The 25,128-nt window shown below is 41.5% G+C and overlaps 1 protein-coding gene across 2 annotated transcripts in view; it reads right to left on the reverse strand.

Moving 5' to 3' along the window:
• Positions 1 to 25,128, reverse strand: part of Sgcd (sarcoglycan delta) — a 539,266-nt gene that overhangs the window by 203,640 nt on the left and 310,498 nt on the right. For both annotated transcript variants that reach the window (XM_059270397.1, XM_059270396.1), the window contains exon 3: positions 10,062 to 10,163. In XM_059270397.1, the coding sequence (XP_059126380.1) occupies positions 10,062 to 10,163 (102 nt within the window). The remainder of the gene's footprint in view (positions 1 to 10,061; positions 10,164 to 25,128) is intronic.

Genomic DNA, 25,128 nt, shown 5'->3' on the forward strand with positions numbered 1-25,128 from the left:
TATAGCTTGATGGTAGAACACTTCAATTATTCTACCATCTGTACTTGTGTTTTCCTCTTGAGAGAAGGCAGTTTGATTTCCAGGACTCTGATGTTTCTTAACAGGAGCTGTGGCTTCATAGCTGGAGCAATGCACGCTACCACACTGAGCAGGGAGGCCCGCTTGGCTGGCTATCTGTTCCATTCTTTCACCTTGGTGATTACTGCCACAACCCACCCTTCTCTCTTCCTTTCCCTCCAACACATAACAGGTGCACCCAAGGAATATTTATTAGTCTTAAAAGTCCCATTTCCTTCACAGACCATTTTAGTATTTGCCTGGGGGCACAAACTGTGCTGATAAAAACAGAGTCCCTCGTTGAGATGGAGAGTCCCCTCACTCATCATTTTAGGCAACCACCATTTAAAACATCGCTGGTAATAATTGACAGTGCACTGCATCAAAAAGGTTACACTTTGCTGCTTCCAGAGATCACAAACATCAGTGGAATAGCACAGATTTGCTTATCATTTCATAGGCCAAAGAAATGTTCCCTTCCACCTTTGAAATGACACCTTCCAAACAAACATCTGTGATTTTGACAACGAACAAGGTTTTTTAAATTGAGACCAAGAGTGCAATACACAATAGCAATTATGAAGCCCTGGGTGCTATGAGGGTTGATGGGAGATGAATCTGTTTTGATTGAAACATGATGAAAAAGAAACATTTTAAAGTAACTTTTTTTCTAACAATTTAATTGTGAAGAACAACAAAGCTTTTAGAAATATAACAAAACATGAGTCATCCTTAAAGCTAGCTCCTCTCTGCATTATTGTACCAAGTGCTCAACAGGCACCGCTGACTGTGAGATGTCCCTGGACTGAAACTAGACTTTTCTTACCATTTAAAGAACATCAATCAAACCACAGAGGACTCTGGCATGCATTCATTTTTGTTCTTGTTGTTAGTTCTTAAATGTTAAGTTCTTAAATTTTAAATGTTAAGGAGTAATCAAGAAACAGTCTCAGCACCAGGAGGCCCTTGTATGAGCACAGATGAGGCAGTCCTCTATCAGTGTGTTCCAGTCACTGTATCAGCCCAGGCTATCGGTACAAATGGGACCAGGTGACATTGCTAAAGCCCACTGATTGAGTTGAGGAGCTCCAAGGTTTGAAGGTCTGGAAGTGCTAATGTTTAATCCTTGGTCTATGCCAGGTCTTCATTCTTAGGAGTTTACATTTGCCTATAGATGACATGGATCAAATATCTGTAGGTTCTTAGTGTAGACAAGTGTGATGGGCTTCTGCATCTTTACAACACTTTTATCTCCTTCACCCACTGAGCTGTCAGTCTCCCATCAGCCCACACTGTTGCTCATGCTACCTGCCATATGAATGAATACTTAGCACATGCATGGAAAAGATAGTTAATTCACAGATAAACTCCTCAAAGGACATGCTTGTCCCTGCTTCTAACTGACAAGTATGGACCTAAGAGAACATTCATTGGTTCAAAGAAACTTTGCTTCCTACCCTGTCAGAGACGTAAGTCTAGGAACTTCAGTGATTAAATAGAGACAATAATAATATTTTTAAATGCTAGCAACATATAATTATCATATTCAAACTTACTTACTTGTATTTGAGACACTGTTCTATAAATTACATATATTAGCTTCCACAGTGCTGGAATAGGCTTATAAGGTAGAGTTACAACTGTGTTCATTTTCTCGGGAAGTAAAGTAAGTCACAGAAAAGGTCAAGACATTTACTCAAGCTCACATACCTAGTAAATGGGTAGACACAGCATCTGAATTAAGGGATTCAGCATCTGAATCCTTCAGAGTCTGATTGTGTATTTGTGTGTGTGTGTGTGTGTGTGTGTGTGTGTGTGTGTGTGTGTGTGTTTAAGGTTTATTAATGACACTGTAAGATACCTGCCTACAGTAAAATTGTTACTATATTGGGACAAATATATACCCTTAGTATCATACTTTTAAGTCTGTGCTGTTAAGGAGATTTGATGGAGCAGGGGACTCACATAGGTAAGTAGATAGGTAACTATACAATTTCTACCTACAGAATATGAATTGAAATGATGTACTATGAAGTTATATGAGAAAATCAAGCCACTTGGCAAGGGTTATATTTTGGATTGGCTCTCTTGGGAAAGCCTCTATGTGAAAGCTGTTGCAGCAGACTTGGAGATGGAGTGAGGCTAGTGCCTTTCAGACTGGGTATGTGGCATCCACTCAGGACCTCGGTATCTTATGGCTGGTAACAAGGGCAGTAGACCAGGCTGCTGGGCCCCCATCGCTTTAGATTTGAGTTTCCAAGGGAAAACTGCTTAATGAAGTCTGTGACTTTCGACAAGCCATAGCAAACCACTGACCTTGTCCAAAAGACCAAGAAACTGAGACATGAAGGAGCTTGTTCAAAGGCCTACTGCTCATCAATAGGACGTTATAAAGAGAACTTGACTGTTGAGCTTCGAATCAGTAGCCTGCCCAAAACACTAATTGCCCACCAACAACTTCCCTTTCTATCCAAGAGGTTTTAAATAGATTCTGGAGTTCTGCTTTCCCTTTGGATAATTCACAGCCACATTCTAGTTTTTTTTTTTTAAATTTTTATTTTGCAATGCAATTAAGTTCTACATACAGGCACAGATTCCCTTGTTCTCCCCCCTCCCGCCCCCCTCACCTTCCCCCCAGCCCGCCCCCCATTCCAATCTCCTCCAGGGCAAAGCCTTCCTCACAGACTGAGATCAACCTGGTGAACTCAGTCCAGGTAGGTCCAGTCCCCTCCTCCCAGGCCGAGCCAAGGGACCCTGCATAGGCCCCAGGTTTCAAACAGCCGACTCATGCAATGAGCACAGGACCTGGTGCCACTGCCTGGATGCCTCCCAAACAGATCAGGCCAATCAACTGTCTCACCCACTCAGAGGGCCTGATCCAGTTGGTGACCTCTCAGCCATTGGTTCATATTTCATGTGTTTCCGTTTGTTTGGCTATTTGTTTCTGTGCTTTATCCGACCTTGGTCTCAACAATTCTCTCTCATATAAACCCTCCTCATTCTCGCTAATTGGACTCCCAGAGATCCACCTGGGGCCTAGTCATGGATCTCTGCATCCAGATCCCTCAGTAGTTGGATGAGGTTTCTAGCACGACAATTAGGGTGTTTGGCCATCCCATCACCAGAGTAGGTCAAACATGGTATGTACTCACTCATAACAGGATACTAGATGTGGAACAAGGATGACTGGACTGCTACTCACATCACCAGGCAGGCTACCTGGAAAACAGGACCCCAAGAAAGACACAGGGATCGCCCAATGACAGAGAAATGGAATGAGATCTACATGAACAGCCTGGACATGAGTGGGGGTAGTGAAGGGCGAGGGTCGAAGGAAAGAGAGCTTGGGTGAGTGGGAGATCCCAGCTGGATCAACAACAGAGAGGGAGAACAAGGAATAGGAGACCATGGTAAATGAAGACCACATGAGAATAGGAAGAAACAAAGTACTAGAGAGGCCCACAGAAATCCACAAAGATACCCCCACAACAGACTGCTGGCAATGGTCGAGAGACAGTCCGAACACACTCTAGTTTTTGAGTCTTCCCATGTGTTCTATTCCAGCTTCCTATTCTACTTAGATTCCTCCCAATTGTGCCCCATTTTCCATCTATACCTAATATGTTATTGCACTTCAGTTTTTGTGAGGCATCTCCAATCCTTTGCACAAATACTTCATACTAGATAAAGAAGGAGTGTTTATGGTATGAGATTAGCTTAAAAAAATGTCTTTAAGTGATTCAGGATCTTCAAAAAAATAAGACCAAAATGATGGATGGGGCATAAGAAAGAATTCAAGGCAACTTGAATGACCCTCAAGTTACACAATTAAACTGTCTCAGACTTCAAGCTTACGTCTACTTCCTCTACAACAATCATGGCTAATGTAAATGTAACTGACATCTGACCAGAGTCCTCCATAGTCCTAAGAACTTGATTTAAGAAGAGAAAAAAAAGTTTACAAGGGAACTTACCAGTTCTTCTAATTATACAGCAACAAAAAAAACCCCTTTGAATACTTTCATCTGTTTCCCAGGAAAGCAAACCAACTAGTGTCAGTGTTTAGCTATTCATAATTTGTTGTCTGTTTAAAAAAAGAAAGGCAAGCAGCTGGTTTGCAGTATTGGCCACAATAAATTACAACATGTAAGCAGCTACATGGGGGAATGGTGCCTGGTTTCACCGTACAGATGGGCTTATGGATGACCCTTCCATGTGTAATGCTATCCTGATTTATGTGTGAGTAAGGAAATGCAAAGATGCCTAATGCCCCACTCTGACTTAGTACAAATCATTTTTATTTACCCGGGCAATATTTCATGGTCCAGTTAACTTCTTAATTAAAGACAGCAAGATGCTCATGTTCCATGCAAGTGGCATGGAAAATACTGTTCTGTGTGCAATATGTTCAGCTGGGAGTTGAAGCTGTTTGGCTTATTCAGGAGACACCATCGTAGCTTTCATTTGATTTCTGCGTAGCTCACTACAACTAAATGATCAGCATTCATGTCTGTCACCCCAAGCTAGTTCTGATATTTTTATCCCCTCAAACAAAACATTTTGAATTCAAAATTTTCTGCCCAACCTGAGCTTGGTGTGTGTAGTGATGATATGAATAAACACAAAAAGGGAGGCATGTCCTTGAGACAGAATGAAGAACACCTATAGGTAGTCACAGCTTCAGCCTCCAGCCGAAGTTCCAAGAATGCTACCATCTGCCAGTGTGTATGCAGATAATCTCAAAATGAAAAAGGGGAAAGACAGAGGCATCATAGTTTCTGATGGCAAATCGGACTGTACAGTTAGAGCAATCAAAACAGAACGGCTCTAGAATGAACTCAAACACACAGATCAGCCAAACAGAACAGAGTATCCAGAAACAACCCCACTCACACACAGTCAACTGCTCTCTTTTGCAAGAACCAAAAATCATGATGGGGAGAGAACAATCCCTTTAATAAATGGTACAGAGAAAATGAGATATACATATCTGCATGTGAGAGCAGAGAGAAGAGGAAGGCAAGCGAGAAGAGATGGAATTGTAATATTATCTGATACTCAAAAGTCATCATAAAATAGACGAATGTAAGACCTAAGTTGATAAAATGGCTAATAGAAAAAAAGGGGAGGTTGATCTTGCCTGTGATTTTTCACTCTTTTTTTTTAATAAGAAACAAAACCAAAGACATCAAAAACAAATATAAACAATTACACAGAATTCCATCAAATACACACAAATGCTTCTGCATGGCAAAGGCAAAGAAAATAATCGCCAAAGTGAGAAACCAACCTCTGCAGGGGAAGAAAATATCTGTACAACATGCAGCATCTAATAAGGAACTGAAGTAAAAATATATAAAGAGCACACAGGACTCAATACCAAGAATTGCAATTTGATTAAGAAAAGGCAAAGGACCTGAGTAGTCATTTTTTCCCCCAAAGAAATATGCAAATGGATGAAAGCCTTGTTAAGACTAATCTCAGGAATATTACTAACGATGGGTGAAATGCAAATTGAAACTATGAGGTGTCATCTCACATCTGCTGGAGGTGCATTAGCAAAAATAAGAAAGATAGTGTGTGCTGACAAATATGTACAGAAAACCAAACTCTTACATGCTGCTGGTAGGTGGGTACCTATGAGATGAGAACCTATGTACACTCCTGAGAAAACAAAAAGAACTCTCATATGACGTAGTGATTCAGCTCTGAAAATATACAGCCAGTGAAAACAATTTTTATGGCAAAGAGATGGCAGTGCTCCTGAGATTATTCCAACATTACACAAGAGCCAAGACATGGAGTCAATCTAAACATACATAATAGATGAGTGGATGAAGAAAATGTGTGTATGTCTACACAATAAAATATGACTGAGGCCTAAAAATGAAACTCTGTCAGTTTTAGCAATACGGAGGAAACTAAACTAAGTGAAACTGCTGAGGCACAAAAAGGCAAATATCACATGATCTCAGTACAATGCAGAAACTGGAAAAGCTGAACTCACAGAGACAGTGAATAGAAGGGTAGTCGTTAGGGGTAGGTGGTGGGATAGGTGAAGTGCAGACATGTACTCATTGGATCCTGACCTTTGGTTGTGATATAACTAAGTCTTGGATTAATGTATAATATGGAAGCTCTGAAGTTATTCATATGTATTCCTTTGAAGTCAACTTAGAAAACCTGCATGGCAACAGAAAAGGATTGTGGTAATGTCTTATTTATAGTGGTCACCTCACAATACATGTCAAGCCATTATTAAGACTATATGCCTCTAATATACACAATTTTATTTGTCAGTTGTATAATCAGTAAAAGCTGAGGTGGGGACACAAGAACTGGATGACCATGGAATACTTAGGCATAAAAGAAAAATAGAAAGCAAGCCATAAAGAGTGTAATGAATATGAATACTTATTTTTTAAAGCAAAGCACAATGCATTTTTTAAAAATAATTATTCCCTCTTTGTTTTCCAAAGGGAAAAATAAAACCTAATTTTTATTGACTCCTTGATGAGGTGTGTATACTTGCAATTCTGTAAACCAAGAGCTGAGGGCAAGGGACCTTAGAGGCAAGGGACATCAAGGGCACATAACACAAAGGATTGGAATGATTGGATATGGACCACCATGACTGAGAGAGACTGGTAGACTAGAGAACACAGTGAGCAGAGGAGTGCTGCCCAGGTCTACTGTCAGAAACATCAGCCCACTTTGCTAGATCCTCTGTTCTGTGTGAGGGTCAGATTTCTTCTCTTGGCTCACATCAAATGAACAAATGTGGTTATTTCAGGAAAATGTGAAATCATCATTATTGACCATCTGAAAAAAAAATAGTAGCTCTGTCGATGGATATCTGTAGGGAAATGAGGTTCATAATGGTTAGGTGTATCCATCAGCCAACAATACAGAAGGTGGATCCATCCAAAGGCATTCACCTTGATAAGAAGCTTATTAAATAGAGACTGTCCCATAAGTGAATAGATCCAATATCACTAGGTTGTATTTTCTACATCATTCATCATTTGGGGGTTCATTTTCCTAGCTCCTTGACCCCTCTCAAGGGCTCAGTGGTGTGTTCCAGCCAGCTACCCCTACTGAGTAGGAAATCGCCAAGTGTGACCCAGCTTATCACACCGAACTGGTATGATGAGAAAAACTGAAGGCCAGCTCAGCAGGAATACCATGGGGCCTTGCAGTCGTGGAGTTTAGGTCTGTTTGAACTGCTGGTAACAAGGTAAGTCCTAGCTCTTTCACTAGACATTACTACCCCAACCATTCAGTGAGGTGATTTAGTCAACTCTCAGAGGCTTTGAATACTCAGCCTAGATATTTGTTGGTAGTTCAGGAATTAATATTACTGATATCACTCACAGTTGTAAATTTGTCTTCTTAGGCAAGTGTCACCACACCCAACAATTTTGCAGTGCTTTTTACCAGGACTCCAGCCTTCACTAATGAAATCAGATACGGTATTGAACGTTGTGTGGATGGTTTATCTCAGTTCTTGGATCAGTGAGACAGAAAACCAAACTGAAGACAATTATCTCTTTATTACTCCACCCCACCTGGAGTGGCTCTCAATCTCAGTCAACTGGGCATGAGTCTCTTCTGATTCAGAAGAGCAGAAGGGGATGCCTGTGAAACACAGCAGTAACAGTGTATGGGAGGATACTGTAGGTGATTCAAAAGAGGAGAATGGAAAAACTGCAGAGTAGTATTGTTGGAACATGAGGCATCACTGAGGGCTGGGGTTCAGTGGTACCCAACCATCTTCCTTGACAGGAGAACGATAGTTTGTTCAGATGCCTTAATTTCCACCTGCACAGAGGAAGGTCTATAGACTAGCCCTAAAGGTCTGTTCATCTTTCCTTTATCATTTTCTGTCAACACACTTGTTTTCCCTTGTGACATGTCAAAGAGATGCAGATTCCATCTCATAGTGAAGAATTCCCCATCTCCCTCTAGGTCTTCCAATGTTCTCCAAGAGAGTTTTCTCTGTGTCTTCTAATGTTCTCCAAGAGAAAAATGTAAAGCCTATACCCTTGAACCATAATCTCATCTCTTTTTGGCAAACCAAGACAGCCTAATTGCAGGTAAAAGACAGAACTTTTGTAAGTTAGATATTAAATAGATGGTTTTAAGGAAAAAAGTCAGGCAGTGGCAAAGGTATTTTATGCTTAAGGTTTTTGGTTTTTTGTTTTTTTGTTTTTTTTTTTAATGAACATCACATATGACTCCAGGTCTATAAAGTTTGGAGAAATGCAAAGTAAGGACAGAGTCATGGAATGGTTTCTTGGAAGCAGGGGAGGACAGAACGGTTTGATGGGACAGAGGGGTTAAAAGGGGACAGAGAGAGACTCTTAGGGGTGGTGGATATGTTCATCATTATTTCTATTGTGGTGAGGTTTTTCATGTGTACTTGTGTATGTGGCACGTGCACACACACAAAAAATTTTTTTTTCTAAAAACAATTTTAAAAAGATTTTGACAGGCCTTGATGGGGGACTTGGAGTTGTATTCCAGATGTGATAGGAATGGAGTACTTCTGCAAGTAGAGGGACTTAGCATCATGAGTTAGATCTAGTCTACTACAATCCTGGCCCTCATATGGCCCTCATACAAAATGAGCCACTATTCCAAGTTGCTGGATTTCATTAATTATTCCAATCAATGCATATTATGTAAATGATGGTAGAGGAACTTTCTAGTCAGTCTTAGCTTTCATATGGACAGTGAAGCAAAGTGAAGGATTTAATATGCAAAGGGAAGGATTTAATAAACATGTTCAACCAATGAGCTCTACTTCTGCACAAACTAAATAAGTAAAAGCCTATGTAAGAAAGTGATGGGTATTAGCTTTCTCATCATTGTAATCAAATATCTGATAAGAAGTGACACAGGGGTGGGAGGAGAAGATTTATTTTGGCTCCCATGTTGACAGCAAAGACTATATGTATGTGTGTGGTTGGTAAGGCAGCAGGTAGAAACTGTGGGGGAACAAGTGTGAGGTTGCTTGCTTACGTGTCGTGTCTAATGACCATGAAGCACAGAGTGGCAGGAAGCAGAGCTGGATGATAAACCTGAAGGACCTCCCTCGGTGACACACTTCCTCCACTTCCTACCTATTTTACAACCTATCAAAAAAGCACTGGCCACTGCAGACTTAGCAGGTGACACATAACTCTGTTGGGGACAGTTCACATTCAGACTGTCATCCTAACCAACCAACAACAACAGACATCATTAACCACTGAGTTTGATAACCTAAAGGTACACTATGTAGGAATCATGCATTTTACTACAAGAAAGAAAAATGAAAACCTTATGCAACAGACTAGTTGACAAAAAAGCTTTAGAATTAAATTTCCAGAATCAAAATCTTTGCTCTGTTTTTTTTTTTTTAAATTTATTCTGGACATTTTACTTATCAATGTCTTAATTCACTAATCTGTAAAATGGAGTAGCAATAGTTTCTACCACAATGACCAACCTTTGAATTAATCACACACACAGAGCCAGCCTGCACCTCAATGGCACACAGCATTCAGTCATTAAATACCATTTTAGATCACAGTTGTTGATAATGAACTGATTCTAGACAGCATGGGCTAGAACATATGAATTGTAAATGAAAACCAAAGTTATGATTCATTAGTTCTGTTATCACAGATGACTTTGAAATGGTTGACAATTAAAAATAATAGTAATATTATCCTTCACAGGTTTAGTACCAGGGTTTTACTGTGTTTATCATCTTCCAGTTCATAGCATCATCTTGAAGTTGATAAACAGTGGCTACTACCATCTCTGCCACAAAGGTAAGGGACATGGTGGGATAATCTTGTTTACAGCACTACACCTATGATTGTTATCTGAGTCTTCAGGTTCAAATGCCAACTTAACCACCATCCAAAATTGCCATCTTAGCAGCTAGCAAGGTAGATTTCCCCAGATTTAGATTTCCAAGCATCAATTGCTTTCTTTTCTCATCAGAAACTTACTGGTCGGGACTGGATTTCTTTGGCGTAGAGAGGTTGTAAGAACTCGGAGTCTCCTTCCAGCTTCAGACCCTTTTCTGTGATTCTTAAGTTCCCCATTCCATCCTGCACAGACACAACAGGGAAAATGTGATGAGCTAACATTTCCAAATACCCGAGGCTGTCAAAAATTGAAACAGTTATTGCCTTCTCCTTCCTTCCTTCTTCTTTTTAAAAATATTTTCAGGAGTGAGATGAGGGGAATCCAAATGAACATAAAATACCAGGAGGCATTGTTCAATACAATTATGCATATTATTCTTTTTGCTCACTTATTCCAAGCAAATTCTATTCTGAGAATGCCCCTGAGCCACTGACTTGCACAGAAAGAGGAGGCCTTCATCCCTAGGCTGCACAAAGCAAAGGAGGCAGGCGGGGTGAAAAGGATGGAAATGAAAGACCCTATTTCCCAAATTCCTTGCAGAAATTTCACACCAACAGCTTGTGGTCACATTGAGTGCTTGCATGTGATCTATTTGGCTTCTCAAACCTTTGAGAAGTCTAAGCAGTGACTAGCACTTTAAAGAGCATTTGCTGTGTTAGTGCTGAAATCCATGCAAAGGTAGAAATCTACAGCAGCCTCTTACCATCCATCTTCAACATGTATCAATTCATGGTTATTGCTACCCATCATTCTCCCTCCCTCTTACTCAAAAATAATCCGAATACCGTGTATATTTTGTAGTGCCTCCTGACAATCATTCCTTAATAACAAACATAAAATATCAAACCCTATCAATCATTCTTGTGTTAATAGCACATACCCATATCAGTGTTCACACCTCACTGATAATATATTTTTCTAATAATTTGCTTATTTGAATGACATTTTCTACTGTTATTGGTTGATAGATGAAATACTAGTTAATTTCCTATAGCCTCCAGACAGTATTTCTCTAATGAATCACTTACTGATAGTTTCCCGGACAATGCGATTTCTATATTCATTCCTTCTCATCATTCTCATATCTCCTCCCTTCCTTCCCTTCCTCCCCCTCCCTCTTCTCTCTTCCATGTGTGTATTTCACTTTATTTTGATAAAATACAATCTCCTTTATCTTCCTGTGCCTTATCACCTCATACAGGTTCCTCTGACTGCTGTATTTTCTGTAAATTGTCAGCTACACCAGGAGCCTTGGCTAGCCTCAGACGGAGCTTTCTAGGAAGACTGTATCCAGAGTATATTCTAGGAAATGAGGTGTGTTTGTTTTCTATTGTTTTAATGAACTGCTAGCCAGAAACTCGTTAGTATTAAACAACATAATTTTTGTATCTAATAGTACTTAATGTTTGAATTCTGCCTAAGGGCTCATGGGACTAAACTCTAGGTGCTGGAAGGGCTGGTACTTCGAGAAGACTGAATGAGAATCTTTGCCATTGTCTACCTTCTACAGGCCTCCCCCAGCCCTGGGTCCATGACCTCTTTCCACCCTCAAAGTTGGTAACAGCCAGTTGAATAATCGCTAAGCATTCTGACCACAGACGAATGTTCTGCGATTTCCTTAGGCTTGCGACTTCCCTAGGCTCATGCTAATACTGTCAATTGGACAGGATCTAGAATAATCTAGGAGACAAGTTGCTAGGGCTACTCCTGAGATATTACCTACAGTATGGCAGCCTCCTGGCACATCTGTGTGGAGATTATCTGGATTAGGTTGATTGAGGTAGGAAGATCCACCTTAACTGTGAGAGGCACCATTCCATGGGCTGATGTTCTGGACTCCATAAAAGGGAGAAAGCAAGTTGAGCACATTCACTGCTCCATGCTTCTTGAAGACAGATACAATGTTACAAGCTGCTTCAACCTTCTGCTGCCAAGACTTTTACCACTATGATGGATGGTCCCTTTCAACTATGAGCCAAAGTAAGCTCTTCCCTCCTTGATCTGTTTTTGTTCCAGAGTTTCAGCTGTAGCAGAGACAAGTAACTAATGCAGCTACTTTAGGACAACCTTTCCCTTCTATGATCACCTGCACACACAATTCTATCTGCAAATTTAACTCCCCTCAGCTAAGAACAGTAGCAACTTTACAGGTTCTGAGAACACTGTATGCCTATCTTTGGGAAGGGAGAGTTTTCCTTTTTGCCACCCTGGATATTTTTCTACCAAGAGGTGCATAGCATCCTTACTATGATGTTACCAGCAATCCATAATCTCTGTTAGAAGGAGACACAATTTCACTAGAAGTTCCAAACATACAATAGCCTGGTCTCATTAAATTCTTAATTTATTAGCTAGGATATTCTATTGAGAAAACTTTCATTTCATCCGTTTATTTACCTTAAGTTACATTTTACAGGGAAATGTAACAGAATTTGAACTTTATTTACTGGTATTCAGAAGACTGAAGTGGAGGTAGGAAGATCAAGAGTTCAAGGTCATCTTCAGCTATACACTGAGTTCCAGGCCAGTCAGAACTATATGAAACTCTCTCTGTTTCTCCCCAGTTATTTTGCTAGTTTGATTTAGTGAAGAGTGCATAGGATGCAGCCTCAGAACCCCCAAATCACCCCAGCCTGACATTTTGACTAAGAAAAACAACTGAAATTTTGCCAGCCCTGAAAATCCTTGAAACATAGTCAGCCAGCAAAGTACAAATGAGGGGGCTTCAGTCATTGGAACGCTGATGTGTGCTGTCATGACACCTACCCACAACGATAATCGACTTCAAAATCTTTTAGTACTCTCAATTTCTTTCATGCCATTTTAAAGTCCTCTTTTGTTTTACAGATTTGTAAACTATGCACATGCTTTGGTTTTATTGCTCTCTGTTTCCTAGTAACATTTGAAAACTGAAATCTCAGCGAGCTCCTGTCAATTCTGGGTGGGCCTCTCACACAGTCACTGCCCACAGCCTCCTTGCTTTAAGGACATCACATATTCTCCCTAGCCTATTTCACTATGGGATGAGATCTCAGACTCCCACAACAGCGTTCTATGACATAGCCATCAGGTGTGTGTCTCAATACATTCAGTACTGCAATTGCTAGGATGGAACTTAACGACAAAACTGGCAATCGGCACTTTCCCCCATCCCTTTTTATAAGCATGCTTCAGCCTATGGATGAGAACAGATCTTAGAGAGCCACATGGCTGCTTTGAAGCCACATACCTATTATTCTTATTGCTGGCATTTATAGACACAGCTCTGTCAATACCGCCCCAGATAAGGCATTCAAACCATGTCAGAAAGGCAACAGGCTGCTGGACATGTATTTGTCTCACCAGCAGCAGGGAGAACTTGCAATAAAGGGAAAAGAAAAAGAAGAAATCAAAGAAGAGCAAAGAGAGAAATAAGCAAAGCCCAAGAAAGACCAATCTGTTCCAACAACCAGCTAATCCCTTATAGTAGTAGTTTAGTTTTTATCTCCATCTCTCTTATGGCTACAAACACACCACAACCTTGCCAACTTCCCATTCCTTCTTAGAGGCTCCTCATATGTTCATGTACCATAAGCTTTAGTTTTCTAGTCTTCTTCTTGCTCTCTAAGTCTGTTTAAAAATACTTGGTGGTGTAAGTTGATTAAATAATGTGATGTGGCTGGCCTCTGCACTAACAAAGCAGAATACAGTGGTAAATTAAATGTCTGCCCACTTTCAGTGTCTCCTTCATAGACTGTGTCAAAGATTCATCAACAATATCTTGGCATCAGATTCATCTGAAATGGTTGCATCTTTAATTAAAATAAGCAGTTGAGGGTAGGACTAAGATAGTAGTTGCAGGACAGACCTGAAGTCTAACTTTTCTACTAATAAGATGTAAGAGATATTTATTACTAAATACATATAATATGTATTTACAAAGACCCACTGATTTCTCCCCTGTTCAAACAGTAAAATTTCAGTTCCTTTTAAGATAAGTAGCAGGATAGCCTAAGAGTCAGGGGCGAATCCACACTCAAGAGTGGTGGAGAACCCTCAGTGTCAAGGGACCACATACATGAGTATGTGACCCCAGTTCTCTTAGTTGAAACCAATACATGGCAGGGTCTGGTGTTGGGCCAGATACTAAGACATCTAGAAACTCCCAAGCCAAGTGGATCTGGATGCTGGCCTTGAGGGCTGGCTGGTCACTGTGGAGTGGTATGATGTGGTTTTAAGGAAGTGTGCTTTCTTGTTCCTGTGATCTTCCTGCTGCATCAGCACCAGCCAGGTTTTAATTCTGTCAGCACATTTGAGTCTTGAAGTGAAGCCAAGTGCTATTTTAGTAAGCACTCGCATGGCAATCTCTTCCTGAAGCAGTTTTAATGGTAGGGCATGAATTAGATTTGAACCAAGCAGGAAATGATATTAGACGATACAAAGACTGCATGAGAATGTAGGCTTGATGGGGTGTAAGGCTTTGGGCTATTTTCTTCACTGCTAGACATTCCATTTCTAAAATCTTGCCTGGGAAGTAGTACCCATTCAACAAATGCTTTGAAGTGAAAGAATTTATTCATTCTAAATAAAGAAGTCCTATAACTTAACAATGATGTTACTTTCCATGGATTTAGTTGAAACAGGCCGTAAGTTAAAAATATCACTGGTAGAAAATGTATTTGTTTTATGTAATATACTGAGCATCACAGTTTAGCACCTGTTGACCCTTATGATTACATGACTGACAGCTGTAGTCCACTGCTCTACCCAACACCCTCAGTAGCCCAGACAAAGATGAGCCCATATGGAGTGTGATTTCTACAGAATGGTATCACCTTCACACATCTTAAAAGCTAAAATATTCATCAGCCAAACCATGTAGAGATGATAATCTTGTGCAGTTACCTTTGAGAAGGTAGTGGTTGGGTGTGGGTGGGGTTACAAAACTGCTAAAATTAGGTCTGCTCCTATACCAGCTTCCAAATTGTTAGAACATGCTTTCTCAACCAGGATGGGCAGACCCAACATGCAATAATTGCTTAATGATGAGTATAAGGAATGAAAAAGAATACTTAGGTTTTCTATCTCCCAGATACCCTCACCCCACTCCCCAACTTCATGTTAATAACTTTGCTTGGAATATTTCCTGGTGCTCATATGCACATGGGTGTTAAGCCATCACTGAAATCTACTCAACATACCAGGGTCCACAGCCCTAATGAAAACTCACTCTTCCTACCCTGCCTGGCAGTCATGAATTGCACCAGCTCCTTAGCCAAGGGGTAGGTGCTCTTGCACCCCTCCCCATCCATGCTGTAATGTTGGTTGGCTTGGTCTTGGGTAGGTCATTTGCAGGCAACCACAGCTGCTGTGAGTTCAGGAGTATAAGAGTCCCATCATGTCCAGGATGCACTGTTTTGCCTAACTCTCCCAACCACTAACTCTAGCAATCTTTCTGCCTTCTCTCCATGGTGATCTTTGGGCCCATGTGTTAGGGTGTTAGGATTTCCAGGCTGTGTTTTTCGTATAGATGGTCACTTTTAACATCTATGTATTGAACCATCTTGGTAGTTTTTCAGATTTTAAAACATAAAACAGCAGTGGCAAAGGTAAAGATGGAACTTTTTTAAAAAAACATAATTCTTTTTCTTGATTTTTTTTTTTTTGGAATTTCACATTTTGCACCCCTATTCCATTTGTTTTCCAATCCTTCCATGTCCAGCCTCCAGCCTTGTGGCCTCCCCACCAAAAAGAAAAAGAAGAAAAGAAAAACATTTTAGTTCTCTGTCTTTTCTACTTCTCCATCACATAATCATTTGATGTAGTATGTCATGCTATATACCCCTTTTGCCCAAACAGCTTTATTAGCAAATGCTAATGAGTTGTTAGTCTGCCTCAAGGCCTCTGGATGCTGGTAAACTATCAGTACTGGAGCCTCACTGAAACTTCTCTCCCATATCCTGCTGTTGCCCAAGTCATGAGATCCCACAGCTACTGTTCTGCAGGACTAGTCCCTTCATGCACTCCAGCAGGCCATCTCTCCTGTGTGCATGTGGTATGGGTCAGCTCTTAGCTCTCTAATTGTGGCAGCAGGGGAGTGGGGACAGTTCTCCAAGGGCCACTGAAGGCTGGGGCCAGCTTTTCCATGCTCATGCCACTGGGGCCAGTTCTCCCAGGAGAGCATTTGGCGGGGAGGTACTCTCCTGCTGAGGCATCTGGCAAGGACCAGGACCACACACACAGACATGGGCCTCAACTGCAGCTTGGGCCCAGTTATCCATCACCATGGCCCTGGGTGGCAGCACAGGCCACTCAGATTGGTATGGTGCTGGTGACAGTGTGGCTTTCAGACATCAACATGGTCTTGGGAGTGGCTTAGACCATGGGCATTCATACAGCCTTTGGTAGTAACATGGTCCATGGACATCAACACAGACCCCAGCTATGGTAGGCCCATGGACCCAGACAATGGCCCTCCATTGCAGCACAGGCCCAGACATCACATGGCTCTAGGTGGCAGCACAGGCCACCCATATCAGCCTGCTCCTTACCACCATCTGGCTTTCAGTTCCGCTTCTCTACACAGTGCATGGCCCACTCAGCTTCTCCTCCTCCGTTTCTCTATCACACACCTGTTCACTCTAGTGGCTCCTGTCTGCGCAGAGTGTGAGGCACGGGGTGCATCTGTGGCTGTCTGGGCCTGTAGCTGGCTTCAGCTCACCCTGAGTGCCAAGGTGGAACTTCTTAACCACACAGGCAACACTCTTCATCTTGTTTCTTTGTTTGTTTTTGTTTTTATTCTTCTCTCACACAATACATCCTGAACACAGTTTTCCCTCCCTCCACTCCTCCCAACCCCCTCCCCCAAGCCTTCACCTGCCAGCCTCCACATCCCCATCTCTCCCTGGCCTCTTCATCATTTCTGTTTTTGAGTGTTTACAGATGTGCCCCACCTTCTGCCCCCTGCTAATAATAACCTTCCTACCCCTGTGCTCCTCTCTGCCATCTTATGGTTTTGCTGAGGCTGTCTTCTCCATAGCTGCTGTCCCAAAGCCAGAGGTGCTCAGCTTTCTCAGATCTCAGTGTCCCTGTGTCCTGCCTCTTGTCTCAGGCCTTTTTATCCTCTTTTTTTTTTTTTAAATCTCCTTTTAAGTATTCCTGCTCTCCTATCTCATCACATAATCAGCCGTGCAGATCTACATTCTTCCTCACCAGACTTCAAATTTGTTGAGATAAAGCATTTGTGTATCATTTCTTGTTCTAATGGAGCCAAGTATTCCATTCACAGTTCCCCAAATATGTAACTGCAAGAAAAGCCAGGGATATGTTATATACAAAAGGTTTTCAATGAAATGCTTATTTGTAAATATTGAAATGCTGACAATCAAAGCCACCCTTTTCCCCAAGCATTATACAAAGCACATTACCTACATTATATCCATTAATCCTTTTTATCACTCTGGGGGAATGGTGGTTCGTGGTGTTAGCTTCATTTTGCAAACGGACAAACGAAGGGGCTGGTGTTAATTCTATCTCCCCAACAAAACTCCTCAATATCATGTCTTATATTGCCCTATTAAGCTCCAACTGTATGCCAGATGCCAGGTGAACTGGTACAAAAACATACAGATGGGATCACTTCTGCCAGGAGCTCCAAAAGCTAAAAGACCATACATGAGTAGCATGCATGATTGCAAAGATATGGAGATACACTATCTGTAATGTGGTACCAGGGTGAGTGAAAAGTGGCATGGGCATCTTGAGAAAGATTGATTGTTACATGCAGTTACAATATGGCCCAGGAATTACAGTGTAAAGTACCTGCTAAAATAGTTCAAGCCCACATCCATACAATAACCCACAAATGTTCACTACAGCACCATTTGGAGAGGAATAAACAGAAACCACAAGAAGTGTCCCACAATTGATGAGGAAAAAGGGAAAATATTCTCTATCTCTGCAAAAGAATGCTAGCTAGCACTAAGGAGGAATAAAATATTGATATATTCCAGAATATGAATAAACTTCAAAAACATTATGCCAAGTAAAAGAAGCCAGACATAAAAGCCTACGTACTATATGATTCCATTTATATGTAATGTCCTGAGGAGCAAATCTAGAGAGACACAGAGTACATTAGTGTTGCCCAAGGGTTAGTGTGGGAATGGGAACTGACCTCAGAGGGGTTCAAGGGATTATATTGAGGTGATGGAAATGCTCTAAATTGGATTGTAGAGATAGCTACAAATTGGTAAATTTACTAAAAATCACTGAATTGCACCCTCATTGTAGGTGAATCTTAGAGTATGCAAATATAACCTTAACAAGGTCCTTTTCCAAAGAGTGACAGTCTGGAAATAATGCTCCCAGAGAAGCTGGTTCAGGGCTCAGCAGTCTGTGCCTTGGGATCCTCCAAATCACTTCAGAATACCAGTTCAGAGATGTGTGCTGGGCAGGGAGAGCTGGCAAGTTCAAGAGGAGGCCAGTGACAGATGCTTAGGGTTGCTTGCCCTTTGTGTGACACTATTAAAGGAATAGGCTGGCAGTTTTCTGTGGCTATCACAGACCAAGAGTCAAGAAGGATTTCTCAGGGGAGGCAAGATGGGGCTTTCACATAGGATACATTAGGGGATCAAGACAAAATATGCGGGAGGCTGCACAGGCAGCTACTGACTTCTGCTAGGGAGTAGAAACCCAGGTGTCAGCAGTCATGGGTGATGAACACAACAGCAAAGGAAAGGGCCAACAAGACACACTGTGTCTCCATCACAGCTTTGGATTCTATCAGTCATATGCTGGGTCATCACAACTTCATGCATATTTCCTTTCTTTGGTCACTCAGGCTTATTGTGGACTTTCTACACTTGCTACCTCCTAGTTCACATAAGGATTGTGTATCAGAAATCTGTGTGTGGGGGGAGGATGGGGAAGAAGAGAGGGAAGAAGGGAAGAAGGGAAGGAGGGAAGGAGAGAGGGAGGAAGGGAGGGAGGGAGGGCGGGAGGGAGGGAGGGAGGGCGGGAGGAAGATTTAGACAGAAAGACAGTGAATAATACTGCTAAATTGCTTTGGCACCTCAATGGATCAGGATCGTGATTGCTCATTCACAGTGTTGCTTCAAGTGATTTAGAAACTGAAGGTTTCTATATCTGAAGTACCCCATGTTTTCTAGCTACCAGAGAAATGTATGGATAACCAGTCTTTGCTCTATACTGTTCTGAAGTGACTAAGTCAAGGGGGGTGGCAGTCTACCAAAGCACACATGGAACAGGGGAGCCTAAGTCTCCTTACTGACAAATCCACCAAGACCTACTCATCCTTAAGGGCTTCTCTGAAAGCACCTATTCCCATTTCTGTGAGAAGATGTTTCTTGATCCCCAATGCCCTTCTGAAACTGCTCGTCTTTGCTTTCCTCTGTCACTGTAGCAGAACATACATGTACACATCGAGTGCTTTGGCATACTGACCACGGATATAAGCTCTGGAATCAGACAGCATTAGCTAAAACATTGACTCAAACTTTAGTCCTCAGCCACACTTAGGTAATCAAGGTAATTACTATCTTTAAATTGAGGATTACATCAGACAATCCACATATATCATTCACAAGAATCCAGGTTGTAACTTTGGAGACAGGCACTGAAAACTTCAGGGGTCTTAAACAGTGAAGATTGATTTCTCACCCAAATGACATGTCCATGGGCCTTATCAGGACAATCATTTAGGAAGGAACATCTACCATTTGAAATACTCTGATGCTCTCTATTGATCTAGGGCCATGGAGGTTTATATTTCCATACCCACTTATGACTGATTATGTTGGTGGATTGTGAGCAATTCAGTCAACTAGGAAAAGGTGCTTAAGAGCCCCAGCATGCCTAGCCACCACCCCTCTACCAGTTTGCACAGGCAGGGCCAGTATTTAAGCTGTCTTTTTTCCCAAACATCTCTCATATTCTCTGACTCAGGAGTACATTTTCACTTATTATTGCAGAGGAAACTTTTTCTGTTAGTCACAAGGAACCAAAGCCCAGCTTCTAAATGAACCCAAGTGGAACTTAAAAGTCAGTGAGCTCCAATACCACATATTCAGTCCAATGCATGCTTATTAGCCTTTGAGAAAATAGCTAAGCCAGGACATTAAAGATTGTTCTTAAACTGGGGTTGTTGGCTCAGACCAGTAATCCCAGCACATGCAGTGCAGAAGGGCCATGAGTGAGGTGCTTAAGGATAGCCTGACCTAAAGCATAAGATCCTATCTCAAAGTAACAACACCAACAACCAACCCAAAAGCCCAGAAAAGGCTGTTTGTGAGGGGGGGGAGGGTAGACAGATGCACAGGTCTCTTGCAGAAGACTTTAGTTCAGTCCAGCACCCACACCAGGCAGCTCCTCACTGTTTGTAACTTCAATTCCAGGACATCTGACACCCATTTCTGACTTCAACAGGTACCGCACTCAAGTGCCTAAGTCCATACCCAGACACACCAACATATACATAATAATTAAAAGTAAAAATAAAAGCACTTAAAACTGAATGTTTGTGAGAGAACTCAAGCACACAGACCTTACAGAATCACAGGAAAAAATATAACATACTGACTTCTAGTCTTCACTAGCCATTTATGTCAATTTGGACAAACCTAGCCCACTTGAATCATCTTCCCAAACCATAGCGTGGACTTGGATGGTATTAATATTGAAGTCTTTCCCACCTAAAAGCGGTTGAATTAGAGGAGAATGTACAATAATAAGATTGCTATGTAAACTACTATAAGTCGTAGCTGTTGCTGGGAGCTGGTGCTCACCATCTAGGGGACTACAATGAGGACTTGGGTGGTTTGGACTTTTGCAAAAGAAGTCCATGGGGGTTGGGGGTGGGGTGAGAAGTCCACATACACAAAAAAGCTCTTTAAGTCACTCCACATATATAGCAGATGCAGAAAGGATTTAGTCATAAAAACCAATGGCAGCACATTGCTCTGAAGCTGAAACTTGTAAGCAACCTTTAAAGAGACATCGGAGGAGAATTTATCGATTGTTTGAAAGGAAGAAAATGAGAGATGGAAAATAAAGTGCAAGTTGCTACATCCCCTGTCCTGGGTGAAAAATGGGAGATTCTGATTCTTGAGCCATTGTTGATAAAGGAGCAGACTCATTTATCTTAAGGAGACACATAAAAGAAAATAAGTGAAATATGATTAGGCCTCTGCCAAGTGTTCGGATTAAATCCCTTCCATGGCAATCCCTGCTGCTAGGTGAATGCTTCCCACCAGTAAAGCCCGATTAAGATGCTGGCATGAGTGATGCTAAAAATGCACGCTGTGAAAATCCCTTCCAAAATAGATTCTTTCCCCAGGGTATATGCCCCAAGGGACCTGCTTTTTCTGTCTTCTCTCTGTTTTCATTAGGAAAAGTTGTCAGTTGTACAAGACAGTGTCTTTCATGAGGCTTCAAGCTCTAGCTTCAAAGGGCCCAGTGCCTTTTTGATACTTGCAAGGAAAGTTTCCAGGGAGGAGTTCAGAAATACGGAAGCTTCTCTGGGCACTGGAACAGGCTACCAATTAACTTGGTCTCCTCTTCAAGTGTTAGTGTCTAAATTGGTCTTCCAAAGGGTAGTTAGTGTTAGAAGTACTCTTCGTCTCTCAGCTGAACCACCAATTTCCATGATCCTGTTTAGTGTTAAACTAAGCAGGAGAAAAGGTTGTCCAGTGGTGACAATTACTGGTGCCTCCATGCTTATGCTCCTAAGCCCTGATGATCTTCACATTTCATACATGAGCTCCTGACAGGGTGGGACAGTTGGATATTGCACAGGGCATCAGTTGAACCCTTTCAGAATCCAGTGTTGTCTTCTCAGTGGATAAACACATGACATGACTTCTTTGTTCCTCTTGTAACCAGCATCAGATAGCCAAAGGTATGACACATTACAAAATAAAATGAGGCAGAGGAGGATAAAGTGTAAGCATTGTATGTGTGTGTACAGGGGATGGGTATGATTCAGACAAGAGGTCTAGAAAGTTTGTTTTTGTTTTTGGAAAAACCCAAATGAAAAGAAAAAGCCAGCTACTGGAAGATCTGGACAGGGGATCACTGAAAGGACACTGAGAATGGCTGGTACGGAAGTAACTCCCATCACAGAATGTCTACCCTAAGGTAAAGAATAAGAGTCAGGCGATACACTCGGAGGTGGTAAGGGACCAATGCACAGCATATTAGAGAAGATGCCTCTATGGAGTGTGGGCTTGTGTTCTTCATGTAGCCAGATGCTCAAAAACATGTTAACTCATGGAATGATAAAGCTGAGATTCACACTTCAATTTAGGTGGACTCTAATGAGATGTCCATGATCACACAGAGCCTCAGATTTCACTCCAAAAGCAGCTCTCTGAAATGTGTTGATAATAATAGATTCTGTGACTTTGCTCAACTTGAATAACTGTTTTTGAATGATCTCTCTGCTTCTTTTTTTCTAAATAAATTCATAAAAACAATAGGCCAGACCACAGGTTTCAGAATCACAGTTCTCCATTTTGAAGTCCAGATTCCAACAATTAAGAGCTGTAGACTGCCGGGCGGTGGTGGCGCACACCTTTAATCCCAGCACTCGGGAGGCAGAGCCAGGTGGATCTCTGTGAGTTCGAGGCCAGCCTGGACTACCAAGTGAGTTCCAGGAAAGGCGCAAAGCTACACAGAGAAACCCTGTCTCAAAAAACTGGAAAAAAAAAAAAGCTGTAGACTTTCCCCGATCCTTTCACTGTCTATAAGATGGCTATCATAACTGTGCATGTCACCTGCTTAACAGGCTACCTGGAGCAGTGCAAATGTCCCTGGCAAGCCCTGAATCATTCATCCTCAAGCTCCTTCATCTATGTCTTTCTTGATTCTCTGTCTGACTCCCTCCTCTGATTTCCTTCAGCCACACACCATTTAGCACTTCCTTAATTCAATATGCTCCAAGGTTTGCACAAGAGGAAGAAAGGAAGGCTACTGATGGAGCGAGGTGCCAGTGTCAAGAGGATGGAAAGAGAAGACGATAAGGGAAAAGGATGAGTTAAATGAGTACGCCAAAAAAATGTGTTTGCTAGTTCCCAGGACTATTTCCCAGGCTATTTCAAAACCAGCAACCCAGGAGCAGAGGAGACAGAAGAGGTGTCTTAAGGTTCACCAAAATTGAGGCTGCTCTGTTCCCTGGGCCTTACAGCCCATTAGTGATTTCACCTGGAAATAAGCTATCAAGTAGTAAGGGACTAGAATCAACTAATGGGATCTACTTTGCTCTTTAGCTTCTTCAGTAGCCATGGTGCACATTTTCCACACCCACAATCTATCCCTTAACATGGAAAATGGAAACCCTTAAAGGTTTGAGTGGTTTTGAGGACCCAGAGTCAGGATAATTTTCTGAGCCAGAAGGACAGCCAGCCAGACAACACTGGATGTTAAACTCTATATCCCACTGAGAACCATTTTTTTTATACCATATTTGGAGATATAAAGTAATTTAAGTGAATATGAAGTTACAGCTCCAGACATTTGGCAAAATGTTATTCTAAGTTAGACAGGAGGAAGATGTTTAAAGAGTTATTTATTATAGTTAATAAAATATATTCTTTCATATTATTGTTGCTGTATGAATAGATTTTAATTGTTCTCACCACATAAAAGTATGTACAGTAATACAGATGCTGATTAGCTTGATTTAGCCATTCCACAATGAATCAACATGCCAAATCCCAAAGCATCATGCTCTAAACCATATATAGATATATAAGATTTGTCATTAAATGCATAAATTTGTCAAAAACCAGGTTGGATATGTCTAAAGGTTTTTCCCCTAATGAGATTAGCATGTTATTTGGTAGACTGAGCAAATGTGACTGTCCTTCCTAGTGTGGGTGGGCCTCACTCAATCAATGGATATCCTGGAGAGAATGTAAAGGCAGTCCCTTTCTGTAGCACAGATTCAGACCAAAACATGGCATTCTTCTGGACTTGAGGCTTTTCGATTTGTCCTGGAGTTGCATCATTGCCCCTCTGAGATGCTAGAGTGGCAACCACAGACTCTGAGACTAGTCATCCTCCACAGTCATGTAAGTCAATTCTCTACAATAAATATATTTATTCATGGACTCACATGTTCTATCTATCTATCTATCTATCTATCTATCTATCTATCTATCTATCTATCACCTACCTACTTACCCTACCCTACCTACATACCTATTATCATCCATTATTCTATTCTATTCTATTCTATTCTATTCTATTCTATTCTATTCTATTCTATTCTATTCTATTTCTCTGGGGAATTTTAATAAAACATTAGAGAGCCTGATCCCCACATGCAGTTTCTAGAAAGAGAATCATATAACTTTGAGCTAAGGCTTTCAGTAAGGATTTGTATATGTTAGACAATCTCTTCACCTACCACACACCCCTTAAAGCTATGCAACCAATGCCATTCTTGCCAAGGACATAGTCTTTCTTAGACCTTGTACGACCCATAGTCATTACTGTTGCACCTGTCAGTCCCTCCATTCCCATGAGGAGGGAATCTCTTGGGAGTTCTTAAGCACAGGTTCAGAGCCCTTTCCCAGACTCTCCAGATTATAAAAGTCAGACACATGTGAACCATGACTAAGAGAATCAGGGTATTCTTGACCTTGCCCAGAGGGATGCCTTCCACAGGGGCTAAGACATCAACAGCTTAATGCACTGTAATCTTAGGCATAGTTTGGTAGGAGTTTAGAGCTATTTCATCCATCTATTCTTGGTTTGTATCTCACACACCTACACAGGGTCACAAGAGATTTACTCTCGTTTTATTAATGGCTCCGTATGAGACAGAGTAAGACTTCCTATCTCTACATTCTGAACATCACGAGCATGCCAGGCAATGTAACAAGAAAACAGCCTTCCCTTTCTCATGCTTAAATGCTGGCAGAAGGCAAAATGCATAAAGTGAGGAGTCAGATTGAAACTTCTCTCAGTCCCTGCTTAAAAATATATGAGAGATCAAGTTGGGGGGGGGATTGTTCCGAGGGGACCCTCTGCTTCTCTGCCTGTAGGTGCATTAGGTATGTACACTGTAGTGACACCTTTATTCACCTATAGACAGCTTTCTATCTGAAAAACACACACCTACAGCTTAGTCCCAAAGGTGACACA

This window comes from Peromyscus eremicus, chromosome 8a, assembly GCF_949786415.1.
Source record: "Peromyscus eremicus chromosome 8a, PerEre_H2_v1, whole genome shotgun sequence".
Lineage (NCBI taxonomy): Eukaryota > Metazoa > Chordata > Mammalia > Rodentia > Cricetidae > Peromyscus > Peromyscus eremicus.